General features: G+C 42.3%; 1 protein-coding gene across 1 annotated transcript; it reads left to right on the forward strand.

Annotated features, from left to right (window-relative positions):
- The first annotated feature begins 772 nt into the window (after positions 1-772).
- On the forward strand, positions 773-16,476 carry vstm2b (V-set and transmembrane domain containing 2B). The gene is made up of 5 exons (XM_029145031.3): positions 773-1,444; positions 1,813-2,000; positions 2,711-2,740; positions 3,179-3,623; positions 15,422-16,476. The coding sequence occupies exons 1-5, from the start codon at positions 1,342-1,344 to the stop codon at positions 15,508-15,510; spliced, it is 855 nt and encodes a 284-aa protein (XP_029000864.1). The 5' UTR covers positions 773-1,341; the 3' UTR covers positions 15,511-16,476.
- The last annotated feature ends 568 nt before the right edge of the window (positions 16,477-17,044 follow it).

Here is a 17,044-nt window from a genome sequence, read left to right on the forward strand (position 1 = left end):
TTTGAACCAATTAAATTCAATTTGTTTATTTTCATGTTTGTGTAACTGGGCACCATAATGGGTCTGAACTACTCCAGGACCTGAACATTTTGTTTCATTTCAAGTTTTATTTTAAATTCATGCAGAAAAACAATGCACATTTCTTCTACTGTAAATACACTATAATAATTAAGAAACATCTCTTTTGGAGTTGATTGGGGTTTAGAACATATCCTCTATATCAGTCCTCTAACTCAATGCATTTTTATGTGTGTGGTCTTTACTTGAGCACTGACACAAGAAAAGGAAAACATTTGATTTGGAATCATGTTGCCTTGATTATTTATAACTACGTTTCATATATTATGCCAACTGTTATGCATCAAACACTTTCACGCAAGTGCAGGAAGTGCTTAAAATGCCAGTCACACAACAGTATATGATGAAAGTGATCATAGAAGCCTGAGCACTTTCTGCTTTCATAGAGCGGTATTTGAATCAGATGGAGGATTTAATCTGAATTAAGCCTCTCAAGCTGTCTGTATGAGGCACTCTATAGATTATCTTGATGCCCTTCATTTAAAACAGCAGCTCGGATATATACAGTACAGTAGCTGCGTCACTTGACAGAATGTTTGCTGTGTGCCCGCTGCGTGCGCGCGCGTGCTTGCGGTTTGTGTTTTTTTTTCATAAGTGAAAAGGGGGGGAAAATGTTTACTGTCTGGAAGCTGAGAGCAGTGGGACGTGAACGGTGGAGAGAGCGAGCGAGCGAGCGAGCGAGGGAGGGGGGGGACGGGGGAGGGGGCGCGCGCGCAGACCTCTGCTCTTCGCGCCTCCTCGCGATGCGCTCGCGACGCACACCATTCCAAACCTAAGGAAGGCTCCGGGTCAGCGGCGAGCAGTCACCGGGGAAGCGGCGGAGAGAGGCGCGAGCGGACGCTCGCGTGTCACTGTCAGGCGGAAGTCGCGGCCCGTCCGGCTCCGCGGCGGTCTCACGCGCTCACACACGAGCCGGTAATGTGATGGGTGTTCGCGCGGAGCCCGAGAGAGCTTTCCTTCGCCAGGGAATCGGCGGGATGATGAAGACCGCGTCTGCGCCGCTGTCCGGGAAGTTCGGCTTCTACTTCCAGACGACGCTCAGCGGGGAATAAAGGCGAGCGCCGCTGCCGCCGAGGGATTAACATCACTTCCTTGACTTCTCCGCGCTCGAATTATTGCACTTCTTGCTGCGTCCGCGCGGACTTGTGGTTTTTATTATGCTCCATCTCGCCGTCGGATTGCACGTGCTGCCGGGCTGAGTGTGGATGCGTTGGAGTTATCCGAGCGGCAGTTAACGTCACGTCCAGGTCCGATGACCGTCTGATGTCCGAGCGTGACGAGCCTCGCTGTGACATGGATACAACCGGACTCTGCAGCCTCCTTTACTACTTCATTCTCACTTCGCCATTTATGATTTGTGCAAATGGTAAGTGACCACCTGTGTGCGCGTTTCTCCTGAAGGAATATTGTACAGAGACGACGCTGCGGCTCCGACCCAACGGTGCCCGTGTCACAGCAGCATGAAAAAAGAGGCACATTGATTATTTTGTCAAATAAAGCCTCGGGCGGATTATAGGTCACAGGTGCTCCAATAAAAGCGGCTCAGTCCATAAATCACAGTTAATGGGACTAAGAGGGAGGTTAAAGAGTAAGTCTGCATGATGTTGTGAAAACGACCCCCCCAAAAAAAACAAAACAAAAAAAAAACAGGCCATTCTCTGTGGCCTCAGTCTGGAGCAGCACTGCCACTCATTATTCTATGCCTCTGCTGTCTCCCCCTGCATACGACCAAAGCTGCGTTTACCGAGGTCCCTAAGGATGTGAGTGTGGGGGAGGGAGAGGATGTGGAGATGCCCTGCGCCTTCAAGGCCGTCGGTGCGACGCCCATGGCCCTGGAGATCCAGTGGTGGTACCTGAAGGAGGACGTGTCTAAAGAGCTGCCCCACGAGCTGCAGATCAGCGCTCCAGCCAACAGGGCCAAGGTAACTGCAACATGACTTCATTACGTAACGCGCACACGTCGATCCACGCGCGCGCGTGCGCCGCCGGTGGCCGCTCCCCCGGCCTCGCCCCGATCTCCGTCCCACGGGGAGAGACGACCCCCGCTGCTTTCGCGTCCCGCAGGTTGTCGCCCCTCACGCTGACCGTCGTCGTGACTCGTGTCTGACCTTGGCTGCAGCATTGTGTCAGTCTCCATGCGGCCGTGGGCATCACACTGGGTTTACGGGGAGTCGCTGCAGGAAGGGCCACTTGTTGGTTCTCTACACCATTGCATTCCTCTCAGGCCCCGCGCTCCAAAAATAAAAAAATGAAACAACTCCATGACAGGATATTGTGGCAGGATGCAGAGGGGGAATTAGTTTTCCCCTCAGTATGACAAATCAGTCTGTTTCAGTCAGCGGAGGAGTCGGGGGACAATCAGATCTGCGGCATTTCCCCTGGTGATTTAAGCGCGTTAAAACATGCAGTGGGGGTAGATGAAGCAGGGGAACGGGCGAGAGAGAGAGAGAGGCCATCAATGGCGGCTTTGAGGAACGTATACACGCAGTTCTGCTCGTGCCTTTTCCCCTCTCCCCCTCTCTCGGTCTCTCTCTGATTAACATACATGCAGTTCACTGTCTTGATGAACACACGTGCAGTTAGTTCACTGTTTTGATGAACATACATGCAGTTCACTGTTCTGTCTTTTCAGGTGGTGCCAAGGGAAGCCACAAAAATTAGTGTGAGTGTCCATTTTCTATCTGCTTGTGAAGAGTTGATTATATATATGTATATATAAATATATATATAATATATATTTAGCATTTTCTATCAAAATAAATGTGTTAATAAATGTATTTCTACAGAGTTTGCTTTTGAATTGAATCCTGCCTTTTCATCTTATTATGATTTTAGGCCTTTTTAATGCCAGTGCTAAACACACTGTAAGCCTGTAATATGTCTACTTTGTGCTGTTGAAGTATGCCCTTATGCCCTTATTAAGGATAATTGAGGCCAAGTAAGAACCAATGTGTTGGTCTGCTGAGCAGCTAATACATGGTCATGACTTGGTGCCTTTGCAATGCCTGCGCCTTCAACGCTATAATCATGATACATGAAGTAACACTCATTAACCTGATGATGAATGTGTCTCGTAATTATTTGTTTATTGTTTTTCCAGACTGTGCGCGTTCAGGGTAACGCCATCTCGCACCGCCTCAGTCTGTCCAAGGTGAAGAAAGAGGATGAGGGCGTGTACGAGTGCCGCGTGTCTGACCTGTGGGCTGATGAGACTCAGGAATTTACAGTCCATGCCGCGCTGCACGTAACGCCGGGCGACGGCATGGTGGCCGAGGAGGCTGTCTCTCACATCCAAAACCGCTGGACATTAAGGAATGCCAACACGGTGCTGGGAGGAGGCGCAGCAGGCAGGGCCACGTCGGAGCCCAGCCAGAGTCTGGCGGGGGGGCAGAGGTTAGGGCAGGGGAAGCACCAGGTGCCTCAGCAGGCCCAGCCCGGACTCCTCCCCTCTATCTCATCCACCACCACCTCCTCCTCAGCGGCCAAGTCGTCAGCCTCCCCGCTGCCAGGGAACACAGCCATCCTCCGAAAGCAGCACGGAGCTGGTGAGTTAGTGATAGTACGTGGGGGGGTGGATGTGAGTGTGGGTGGAGGCGAAACAGGGCCACAGTGACCCCTAGTGGAGGTAGAAGAGAAAAAAAAACACCTGTAATTTACAGACAGGTTAGAAAAATGTAGGTACAGTAACGGCTGTGCTGGTCTGTCCGTCTTACTAATGGAAAACTGAGGAAGCGCTCTGCTATTTATCTATTTATGTCTGTGGAGGGTGCACAGTGAGCAGCCACCATCTGCATCTGCCACTACGTTTTATAAGGTTCAACTCCTGACTTGTCTTTTTGCGGAATTCACCCAAGACCTGGAGTTTCCTGTTCTGGGTTTGCACTTTTTTGTGATTTCATCATCCACTGTAGTTGTAGTTAATTGATTGTAAATGTGCTGGATTTGATTCCGACATTCCAGGGATGTTTCTGTGTGAAGTGCGCATGTTTTCCTCTTATCTGTGTGGATTTTCTCCCACAGTCCAAAGACATGCAGTTAGCTTCTACCCTGCCCTTAGTGTTGTGTGTGAGAGTGAGCCGGCCTGTCTCTACATGTGGCCCTGTGATGGACTGGCGACCTGTCCAGGGTGCACCCCCGCCTTTCCAAACAGTGGGAGAAATCGAGTCATCCTCCTAATCTGCCCCCAGAGACACACTGTGTACGGTTATTAGCTTCAGGATGTCTGAGCAGTGCCAGAAAACACTTCTGTGAAAACCTTTTACAACTCCCTCGACAAATTATGATATTTAACTGTATAATGCTTGGATATAAATGTGTGGTCGCACGTCACGCTGCCAGAACTGCCAGCATTCTTGTGTAGGCAGGTGTAATGCCTTGTTATGACTATCTCTGCTAGCGGCTTGGCATATGGTGAGGAGAGGTGGAGTGGGCTAGAGTGGAGAGTTGTTATTTACCCCTCTGATGCGTTTCTCCCTGTCCCACTTCTTCTCAATGAATCACACTTGTGAATAATTAAAAGTCTAGTGGAAGCTTGTCGGGCTGATGCTGCCGACACAGGGAGGAGTCAGTGATGCTCCTGTCGCAGTTACTGTGCAGGACTCCACAGCACGTGTGGAGAGGATGTGTGCTTATTCTTTGGCTGACTCCAGCATTTACACGTCCACATGCTGGGATTATGTACAGTAGCTGAGTGACAGGGGCTTGTCAGAGGTGCTGGGGGTATTAAAGTTGATATCTGTGAAAGGCCTGATGTCTGCTGTTCTCTGTGTGAGGCTGCTGTGTCATTTCACAAGTCTAAGGGAGTCTCGGTCCACTGTTCGCATAGCTTTGATCAGTTATTCAAAGGCTTCTCACAGGGACAAGGGAGAAGACGTTATCAACATTAATGCCGCAGCTCCTACGTGGATGTGCAGCCTTCTATTCAAGCTGTCTGAAAAGACTGGGGGGTGTCTGGAAAGAAGACTCAGACTAAAACATCATAGAAAATGCAGCCATTCAGGCCTCCACTAGTGAAATCATTGCTGGCATCCTGCATCAGCAGTGCAATATTTGAATAGTTTGATACATGTGCATTTAATCTCCTTTAGCCTTATTTTCTATGCTTATTACTAGATAGTATTAGCAAGAACCAGCAAGAAATAGTGAACATTTGACTCTGCTTTCAAGTGTAAATCAGAATGATCAAAGCAGCAGATTAGCCTCATTTAATCTTCACTTGAGGCCACAGTGTGTGTGATTTACAAATTGTTCGAGTACAGATACTACAACATACAGACATTTGTTTTGGCAGAACACTTTAATAAGTGTTCGCCAAAACAAATGTGATGTGTTTCCTTCAGCAGAGCTGAAGTAATGTGCGCTCATCTCTGTGAGTGATGGCAGGCACTTGGAAGCACTTGGAAACAGCGCTGTGTTGGGCTTAATCAGGACAGGTACTAACAACGCAGTTTGTTTGGAGACAGCTGCCTGTGCTCGGAGCGCGCCGTCGTAATGAGGGAACCCTGTGGAGGAATCCAGGCGCGCCGGTGCAGTGAAGGACAAAAGAAACAGTCGCCACCGAAACGGCCACTTGTCAGGTTGCTTTAGCTCAGTTGTCCTGCAGGGGAGTTGGACTCCCAGCACCACATAAACCACAACAAATCCACACCCATGACTACATCATCCTTTTGTGTGTGTCTGTCTCTGAAGTAAGCCTCCAACCAAAACCAAACCAGTGATTAAGACAGAGGTTGCGAGGCCATGCGTCCATTGTTCATTTATGTAACCTACATCTGGTGGTTGTATTTTGGACGATTACTGACGCAGCATATAAAGCTCAGAGTCAAGCTATCAGCTATTGGATTGTTTGGCCCCATTGCCTAATGCCTCTTACCGCGCCTTTAATGAAGTCACATTTATTTAATCAGCTGTCAGATGACAAAATGTTGCAGGAATAGTTTTTTGAGTTGAATGAAAATAAGAGTAGTGTTAATAATCAGGATATTTATATTATAGACCTCAGGCTTAATTGTTGATCCTTGATGAGTGTGTTTTACAAAAGGATGTCAGCATGTTAGTGGTGGAGGATTGTTTAACAGTACACCCACAGCACCATGATGATCTTATCTCTTACAGTAGCTATTTACAGCCTTTAAAAACATGAGAATGAAAGAAAAAGAAACAAAAGAATGAAACTAAAAAATCCAGAAAGCGCCTCAGGCTTCTGTTTCAGCAATTCATCAATTTTACATTCAGAGATAAGACTTCCGAATGCATGTCTACTACCACTGCTAATACAGTGTTCTTCACAATATATGGCCAATTATTATTGTTATTAATTAATAATAATGCATTCATGGTAGCCATGACCACACTGTGTTCATACAGTATTTGTATCATTGCATCATTTGTGTTATTAACATCTATCTATATATATTTTGAGCTTTGTTTTATGTGGGTTATTAATCGTATCTGAAATCTCAGCCATAGTAAAACCACAAAGATTTTACTTTAACTAAAAAAAAATCATTTCTAGAGATTATGCTATCATATATTGGCTAGTCGTGTTCATCAACTGATCCCAGAGAGTAAAACACATTTACAGTACACTCACTGTATAAATGTGAATGTATGGCTCCACAGCAGATGATCCTAAGGACTAAGGGAGACTGATGCTTGTTTGCTTTAGGAAAAATACATTCAACCAATTTTTATTTGTCTTTGAAAGTAAGTGATCAGGCTGTGATTTGTTGCTTTGTAATCAGATAAATAACAAATTGAGAAGGTGGAATAGCCAGGAAAGATTGGCAAGATTGTTTGGCACGTTATCAGCTGCCCCTGATTAGTTGTCTCGTGTTTGGCTAGACAAGATGCAGACCTGGAGATCAAGCTCTCACTTTAATGAAAGTAAACTAATTTCAAAGAATTTGTTGATTTAGCCTTCAGAACAAACCTTTACAGGCACAGTATTACTCGAGTGGCTAATTAAGGCACAGGGAATGTGGTGGATGGTACATAATGAAATCACAGCTGCATCCTGGTTAATGTGACGCTCTATTGTTTAGATCCAATAGGTTCAAGAGTATAAAATTTATAAAGTTTGTTATATAAGGTCCGTTACTGTATGTATCAACTGGGCATCGCACCAGCAAAACCTCTGGGTAGTCCTGCAAGTAATCCCCTTGGTTTACAAGAAATACTGTAGTCAGATTAAATGGCACTGTTTGCTCCATGTTTTCTTGGCAAAATGGTCAGGAAATGTGATGTGAATGACACCAACTTGGAAAACCAACAAATGTCAACACTAGGTGTCTGCAGCGAGCCCATGGTTTAGGAGTTGCAGTTTAGATCTGTCTTAAAACATAAAAGAACACTCAGCGGTGCCAGTGTTTTATTCACTCAGCTGAAGTGGGTCATGCCTGGGATACATTCTGTAGTTCTTTGTGCCTGTCATTATTTTTTCACCCGATGCAAGTTTTGCATCTCCATAAAGACCCAACCCTTTATGACTTGTTTCACCAGCTGACTGATGATGACACTGATTGATCTGAAATTTCATATTGTAGGACAGGTTTGTTCCTGCCTATTCATTTTGCATTTGATGTGAATATTTATATTTTCCATTGCCTTTGTTCTCTACTAGTGCCAATGCATATGGAACATACATAACAAAATTCCTACATAGATCTACTGTTTTATTCCATTATAGGTCAAGTAGGGTGGGCTGGTAGCTCTATGGGTAGAGTGTCGCCAGTTCGAGCCCATTTGAGAGTCAGATGCTGGAGGTTCTGCTGGACATTTCTTTCTCGTGTTGCTGTCAAATTGTAATAATTAAAATTAAAGGCTTGCTGTAGTTGGATTTGTTGGGTTTTCTTGTGTAAGGTCTTAAACCTTACCTTGACCGTCTCAAAGTTTACTAGCATGGAGTGGATCATAATTACAGTACATCTAGGACGGAAGACACATCTTACTACAGTATGTACAAATGTACAAAGTCTCCACTGAAGGAATAAGGACAGAAGGCCTGTATTTATACCCAGTTACAACCCCCATATGAACTGTTGACTGTTCTTTGATACTGTATACATGAGTGCAGTAAACCCCCTTTTACATCCTTAACAATGTTCTCATCGTCACCACAGTGAAATCCCCACTATTTGATAACCAAATGCTTAATGACCCCCCATGAACAACCCACAGTCAGAGGCACAGCATGTCATGACAGCACAACATTTCCCACACACTATGTTGTGATTAATAAAATTGAATTGAATCAAATTAACTTTGATCCCACCAGGTGTGCTCCATGTGTGGCTGCCCACTGGCCCACAGTGATGGTATGGCTCAAATACAGAGAACAATTTCCCCAAGGGCATCAATACAGTATGTCTTATACAATATTTTACCACTTGATATTGACAGAATAAAAAATGTTAATAGAAAACTATCATTACCACTGATGCAGCTGAGATGTGATGCTTCAGCACACAATGAGAGGTATTTGTTAAATATCACCTGAAGTGAAGCTGGAATGTCCAAGGTGATTCGAGTCTCCTTCACGGTAGCTCTGCACAGAGCCTAGTAGCAAAATATCCAGCCAGCATAGACTAGTGCAGTTCATTAGAATAATGAAATTACTGACAACCTGACTACATGTTGGTGTAAGCGTGCAGCCAGTGATGTAGCCCTAACGTGTTTAATTGCCTTCTTCCTCTCTGCTCGAGCCGCTCTGGTCCCAGCCACTGGCTTCTGATTTGATGAGCTCACTGACGCATGGCAAAGCGTTGACACTTTAGCCGCTTCATCTTTCACTCACAATTTTAATTTTAGCTCAATTAATAATCCACCTCATGTTCAGAGCCTCTCGGTGCAAACTCACATTAATGAAGTCGCTAACAAAGGATCATCCAGCGCGTTGGCCGCATAATGGACATGAACATGTTGGTGGGATTAAGAGCTTCAATTTAATCATGAATCAATTTGTTTTAATTTCTACCCACTTATTTCAGCTGACTGGACAGCTACAGTAATAGACCATAGTTGGGATTGATGTTATTTGACACCACATTGTAGATAGAATGCTAATTTTGTTTATGCTGACTTTCACTTAAATTATTTAAATGATTTTTGTTATCACCAATAACCAAATATACTGAATTGTTTACTTATTTTGTATGAAAATAAATATTCACATATTTACTAAAACTATATTTCTGATGTCATTTAAAATGATGTCTTTTAGATGTAAGTATTTTTTAGGGAGGATTGTTTTCATGACTTTCAAAGCCATTTAATGACCACTAATGAAGGTCCCTATTAGGCTAGACTGACTTAAGGAGAAATGAATTTAATAAACTCACAATAACATCCTAATTTATTTCTGGAGCAACAATATAAGAGCAAAATGTACTGTGTCTGTGGGCTTTCAGTAAATAGCATCCTGCATACAAACATGGTTTAGGTTTAATGAAGAGTTGAAAGAATACTAAGTACATGTTACAGTAAAGTGAGAGAAAAAACTAAATGCAAAATCTGTATGCCCCAAGGTTATTGCCTCCTTTGTATTGTTTAACATCAAAGTTCAAAGTTCCACATTTACAGGCTACATATGATTTAAAAAAATACAGTGGACAGTTCACACTCAGACGGTTCTAGACCTCAGCTTAAGTCCCTAAGACAGATATGATTGACTGTCATTTCAGGATAAACAACATGAACATGTTTAAGAAGAACAAGTCTAACAACTGATATCTCTGTTTATTATTAAAGCATGCATTACATTAAGTCTATACATTAGATCATTTTCTTTATTGTACTTAAGCAAAACAGTTGACCAATCAACATAGTCAGATCATATTCATTGTCTGCTGTACAGACTGGAGTCTGTTTCAGACTGTTTAAATGGCTTACTAGCTGTTTTCTGTTGAACCCAAAAAATCCATATTGTACCTTTTTTGAATATTTTTCAGGTATTTGCCTCATGTCCATGCTTAGCTTGACTGCCTCATCCTCACTGATAAGAGCCAGTGTTGTGAAGGGCTCCAAAATACTGGCATTAGTATCTTTTCTGCAATGTCGCTCAACTGAGTGGCAGTAACAATTAATATGGGAGGTGGGATATGGGGGGAAAGGAAGATAAGCTGTCTAGTCACATAAATTGCCTCCTATATTTTCATTTTTTTATCTGAGCTTTGGTGGCATTGACCAGTAACTGATAAGCCTCCACACTCCTGTGTATCTGTCATCATTCTGGACTTGATGCTGCATTCAGTGAATACTGATCAGCTACAAAATCTGTAAACTATTATGTGAGGAAGGTGTTTGCGTTCAGATGTTGTCACAGCATCGTTGCTGCAGATAATACTGAAAAACTGACGGTACTAAATATTACTGTTTTTTATGACAAAGCTCCTCATGATGTGACATTTTATTCTGACACCTAATGACATTGCACCTAATGACACTTTCTATACACTGCCTCAATATTTATATTGTTTTATGCACGGGGAACCTATGTAGTAGATAGTGTAGCTCAGCAAGCAGCTCAGCAGTAGCTCAGCAATTTGATCTTTCCAAAACAACAACTCTCTACAGCAGATTATTATGACCCACAAATAACTACATCGGCGTTGTTAGGCAATATTTACTGTCCAATGTCATTATATAAGAATTTATATTATTATATATTTTCTTATATAATATTATTATATAAGAGAATTAGCAACTACTTCCAGAAGTTTGCTATCTTGTTTCCCTGTTGTCTCAAGTTGTCTTTACTTTACCAACCATCTAAAGTCAGTTGACAACATGTTGTGTATTTATGATGGCTCCATTTGAAGCCTTTACACTTGAAAATAATCTAAGAGTAAGGTTACAGTGTCTTATATAAATAAATAACAAAATATAAAAACATTTGAATTACTTAATGATAACTGCCCATTATATTTAGGTACAAGTCAGACTGTGGAATGTGGGAAAAAGGTTCTCTGACTTGATATTTGAGTGACTTCATCTTTTCCTTTTCACTTTAGTGTAGTGTTCTGTTGGCATGACTTCAGTAAAACAATTATCTGTCCCTTTCTGAAGTTTGTCCATCAAAGGAAGCCTCACTCACATATTTATGTAGTGCCAAAATGTTTGTCTTAGTGATGTGAATGGTGATGTGGACAGCGAAGAAGAGGCAGCATAAAGCAGGGAAACCACACAGGTCTTATCTCTCATTGACAGTGTATATTCTCTCATATTCTTTCATATCTCTCGTGTTATCACCTTGTGGTTTTTGGGGTTAGACAATCTACTGTAACTGCATTGTTGGCTTAATGCTGAGTCAAAGGCAGGAAGTTGGTGTCTCAGTCTGTCTCTTGGTGAACTCCTCCTCTCATTGGAAGTGGTAGAGGCTCTTACTAATGATGAACATTAGCAACAGTTCTCCAGTACTTAAAAGCTGGAGTAAGCGCACAAAATACTGTAGACACCATTCAATATTAGTCCATGTGGAGACTATTTTTTAATATTATTATTTATTTATTATTATTTTATTTTTTCTAGTTGAACTTTGTCATATACTTTGGGAAACTATTTTCTAATTTTCAAAAACTTATTTGAGGCTAAAAATTTATTACAGTCACTTCTCTTAAGATGTCAGCCTGACTAACAAAGGGTGGACCCATAGATCTCACATTTTACAAACAAGACAACTAAATATGCAAAATAAATATAAACCTTATAATAACATAACTTATCAATTAGGAGATTTCCATGTGCAAACACAGAATCACTGTTTGAGGCAGGTAACAAACAAGAGAAAAATTTAAGGTCACTCAAACTAAACAGATTTGCAGTTAAGACAAAGATGGCAAGAACCAGAAGGTCTGAACGACAAAGCAAAACAAAATGCAGTACATGAGTTAACAATGTTACAAATATATATGAAATAACAAATAGCAATCCTGAAAACCAAGATAACAAGTAATGTACCAAACAAAAAATAACAAGCCAGCATGTGACCTTACTGTAAATACTGTGTCTTCAGGTGCAAGTGATTATCATACAGTAATTAGTGCAGGGATCAAATGAAATGAGGAAATGTGAAGGACTTTAAATGAATAAATGCATAGGAGGAAAACAATAAACGAAAGCGCTTCCGCAGGCGACAAGACGGAACTATAACACTGCCATTGTTTAACCATGGAAAGAGTAAAACCCAATAAATAATTAAAAAAAAACTGTGCAGGGTTATTAGAAAACTGTCCTCACTAGTGAGAGCATTAGCATATGAATATACCAGCAGAAAAGATCCCGCTGGGTTGATGTGTTCTCAGTGAATATCACATTCATTTCTCAGCATGTAGACAGCCGTTGCAGGTACAGTAACATATGCAGTGATGTATACGGCCTCTTATTGTTCCACAGCAGGGTTATTGCGGTAAATGCTGGGATGAGATTTGGGGTAAGGACAGGAAGATGGAACATACTGAGACAGAATCAGACTGACACACAGAGGACCTCAGCATCTCAGCAGAATTAGACTTGACAGCTGCTCCAGTCTCTTATCTGCATGGGCTCTGTGTTTGTGTGTGTTTGTGTAGATATCTCTGTGAGGACCAATTTTGAGAGCTAGACTTTAATGTAGAGTGCAGACTTTTATGTCATATTCTTTAGTATCTCTGAGTGAATGTATTAAAGGTTTGGTGTTATTATTGTGTCACGATGAACCTGCGAGGCCTGTATCTTATGGCCAATAAAATGTAAGTAACCATAATATCTGGGAAGGTGAGCACAATGCTCAGAGTGACTGCACTGAACTTACTACTTACTTTATTGAGCCAAAATGCACCTGATGGAAGACGACTACACTGTTAAATATGAATCATTAAAAGGCTTGGAGCATGTTCTTTCAACAGATGAGACAAAGCTAAAACATAGAAGCATATGCAATGACAGAGTTACGTTGTGGGGCTGCTTTGCTGCATCTGGCACAATGTGTCTCGAATCCTTTGGGGCTCTAATGAAACCGCTAGACTACCAAAGCATTATGTGGTGAGGTTTGCTGCCTAGTGTCAGAAAGCTTGGTCTCAGTCATAGGTAATAGATCGTCCGACAGGAAAATGACCCAAAACACAGATACAATCACCCAACAATGCCTAAGAACAGAACTCTGGTCGAGACCTTTTGCAGTATGAGCCCTGATCTAAATCCACACAATGGCGCAATTGTTAAGTTGTGTATTGAGTAAATCTGTTGCGTAAAGCCGTAATGATCAGACTAGGGCTGCAACAACGAATCGATAATAATCGATGACGGAAATTGATCAATAATGATTTGCCGTTATCGATTAGTCGGACTGCTCATTTTATGGCGCAGCGCGACAGCAAAACGACGCAGCCGCTGGCGAGATGCCAGAGCAAACAAACCAAGCGGCCGCAGGAGAAAGACTGCGCCCTAATTTAATGAGCATTAATATTAAACAAAGACTGGTGAGTTGTAAATGTTACAGCGACACAGGAGATCGTAAGAATGAAACACTGGTGTCCCGAATGTAGCAGCGGTAACAAACGCTGTTTATTTTCACGTGAAGACGCTTTATTAAATGCCGCTGTGTTAAAAGTTACTTTGTTACTTAAACTGTTGTGTCGCGAGCGTCAGTTGGCTGCGCCTCATCTCGTTAGTGATAGTGACGAACAGCGCTACCGCAGAACAGAACGGTGCAGACACTGAATGTAGCAGCAGCATTAAACTATGACGACATGGTTTTTAGTGGTGTCACCGTTGCCTCAGAGCCACAAAGAGCCCAGGAGTGGAGTTTACGTGTTCTCCCGTGTCTTCGTGGGTTTTCTCCCACAGTCAGGTTGACTGGAGCTGCTGCAGAAAATAAACTCTATGCTTGCTTTGCTTATTCATATTTTGTTTATTTTGGATATTAAAGTTTTATGTTTTGTTTAAGAGAAAAATCAAAAATCAGTTTATCAGTTTAGAAATCTCTTTCTAAAAAAGCAAAGCATCAAATAATCATCTTCACTTTTTATTCGATTAATGGAAAAAAATAATGGACAGATGAATCGATTATCAAAATAGTCATTAGTTGCAGCCCTAGATCAGAATATTCAAACATTGAGCTGTCAGGAACATACTTGCACATTACTAATGATGGGAGAAATTCCCATTTTGTTCAGGCCTGTCTGAATGATTCCCACCGAGAAGTTGAAGTGCAGATTTGTTAACAGATGGAGCTGTTGTCATGGGCAGTCAGCAGAGAGACCACTGGGAGGTTATGGAGGGTGACACACAGCTCTATTAGATAATACCGATAGTGTCACACGTGTCAGTGTGGTAAATGGATTGACAGATCTACAGTGTGCTCCCTGCATTGCTCTGCTGACAGAGCGTGTTAGTGTGATCAGCACACTGGACCGAGAAGGGCCAGCTGTGGAACATGCACAGTTTTAGGTCCGTGAGTCCGTGAGATGACAGTAGGAGACACGAGACATAAGGCGCTCCCGTTTTTTGCCTCCTACTGAAGTGGTTACTTCTACAGTTGACTCTGCTTCTTTTAACTTCTAAAGTTTGAGTCTTGGTCAGAAAAACACATTCAGAATGACATGGACAGTATTACTACACAGAGACAGAGATGTAACACTGGCATTTAAACATTAGCAGGTGCATATTTGTTAGACTTGTGTGGGATGCGAAGACTTTTTGGGCATCTGGGTCAAATTGAAGACAAAAAGATGATAAGAGACAAACATGGATGTCTACAACCAGTCCACCAGGTGAGCCGGGTCGGCCAGCTGGCAGCAGGGGCGTCCAGGTTCACACAACAACTACTCTTATATCCTCGTATTACATTCTGGGTCATTCAGCAAAGTAAATCCTACAAATTTATCAACCAAATGCAATGTTTGTTTGTTTTTTTGTTGGGTGAGTGAGATCTGAAAACATAGCAGGAAATAAAATGTAGGACTGTGGCGCTACCAACATAGGACATGGGGGCAGGAATTGTAATCATGTAAAGTCGGAACATTTCTGATCTGCTATTTAGATTTAGAGCTACTCTGGTCTGAGTTGCTCTTTGCTTGCTCGTGCTTTGTTTTGCTCATGTTATGATCTGTAGAAGATAAAATCTCAAAGTCATGCTATATTTATTAATATGATTGCTAAGTTATTGATTGGTTCATAAAAAAATAAATAATATTATATTTGTGTTTTGTTTCTTTTATTTAGATGGGAACAAGGGTTTCACTAGTTATTTTACACCATACACAGCAGCTTATGGAACCACCCACCTACATTATTCTGATAGATTGCGTTGTTAACACAAAACAAAAAGCTGAATTTCCTTTTCTTCCTGTCTGTATTTTTCAACCAGGCTCCAGCGCCATGAGCACCATGGACCCCCTCCTCTGCATCACTCTTCTCTTCGTCCATAAAATCCTCCCCTTTCTGTTGGCTCACTGAAGAGACTTCAACCTAAATCATGTTGACCTGCAACATTCTCACTTTCTAAACCAAACAAGCAGCAGTCAGTGCCCACCAGGGAGAAAGGGTCACATTAAATCGATGTATGCTGATGCAACACGTCACTGCCGGGAGCGAAACCAACACAGAAATGGACAGAGGAGGTGGAAGGAAGGGGCCGGATGGAGCGGAGAAGAGGGATGCTCCACAGACATTAACCACGGAGCGAAGCTGCATGACTGTAGACGGTGTGGAGAAGAGAAATATGCTTACAGTGAATCAGCATAGCTAATGATCCACACACAGCCTGTTCAGCGTGGCCACATGAAGCTCTGCTTCTGCTCTGCACCCGCTTCATGCAAGGCCCTCCTCACACGCTCCACACCTGCATCTCCACTGTGAATTCCTGGTCATCCAACAACACACGTACTGTTTATTTGAACATAGTCACTGTCTATATTATGTGGAAGACATGTGACCAGTGTGTGTGTGTGTGTGTGTGTGTGTGTGTGTGTGTGTGTGTGTGTGTGTGTGTGTGTGTGTGTGTGTGTGTGTGTGTGTGTTTAGGAGGGGTGATCTCATCAGCATGTTCCGGTCGATTACTGCTGTTTCTTTCTGTAGCCATGTCATTATACAGAGCAACTGCTCATCCAGTGTGTTAGTCCAAAGTGTCTCGTGTCATCACCCTCCTACATACACAAACAACAGTCACTTTTGTTCCCATAGCCGTGTTCCGTAAACTCCATGTCCATTGATAAGCTGATATATTTTGATTAAGATGAGGCTCACCTTACCATAGTTGTTGTTAATCACCTCCAATAATGTTTATTTTTTATTAAATCTATGGTGATCAGAGTAAGACATTTCATTTCTAAGAGACAAACTAAATTTATTGGTAACTTGCAAACAGCAGTTGAGATGAAGCTTTATTGTTTTTGTAATAAAAGTTAGATTTTAACATTGTCATATGTTAATGGATTTCTTGGAGAGTCGTGCACAACAGGAAATTACTGATATTAATCCTCATTACACTGCATGTTGAAACGGGGACAGCTCTGCTTCACTACGGATAGAGGTTGAGGAGATTCATGGGTCATGCAGATTATTATTACTATCAACCCCTGAACCAACCAACTCAATAAACCAGACTAGTAATAGGAAACACTAAAAACACGGCATGTCAGCGAGAGACATGTTTCAGTTATCTGTCCTGTGTAGGGCTGCTAGCGCACATCCCAGCTCACACAGTTAATTATGACAGGACTAGCACATAAACCCTCTTTTTTCACTGCCCATTCATTGTAGACCTGAAAGCTACAGAATCAGTCACAAGATATGGGATTGTGTACAGTGTGTGTATGAAAAGGAACATTACACCTGTTGGACTTACACCAATATGGTAGGTTGGCTTTAATTGTTATCCAACTGATACAGTTTGGCTGTAATAGAAAAAGTGCATTTCACTAAAACACAACACACAAAACAAAACAAAAGAAAAATTCCAGCCTTTTATTGTTTATACAGAATGTTACAT

Source organism: Betta splendens, chromosome 3, assembly GCF_900634795.4.
Source record: "Betta splendens chromosome 3, fBetSpl5.4, whole genome shotgun sequence".
NCBI classification, from domain to species: domain Eukaryota; kingdom Metazoa; phylum Chordata; class Actinopteri; order Anabantiformes; family Osphronemidae; genus Betta; species Betta splendens.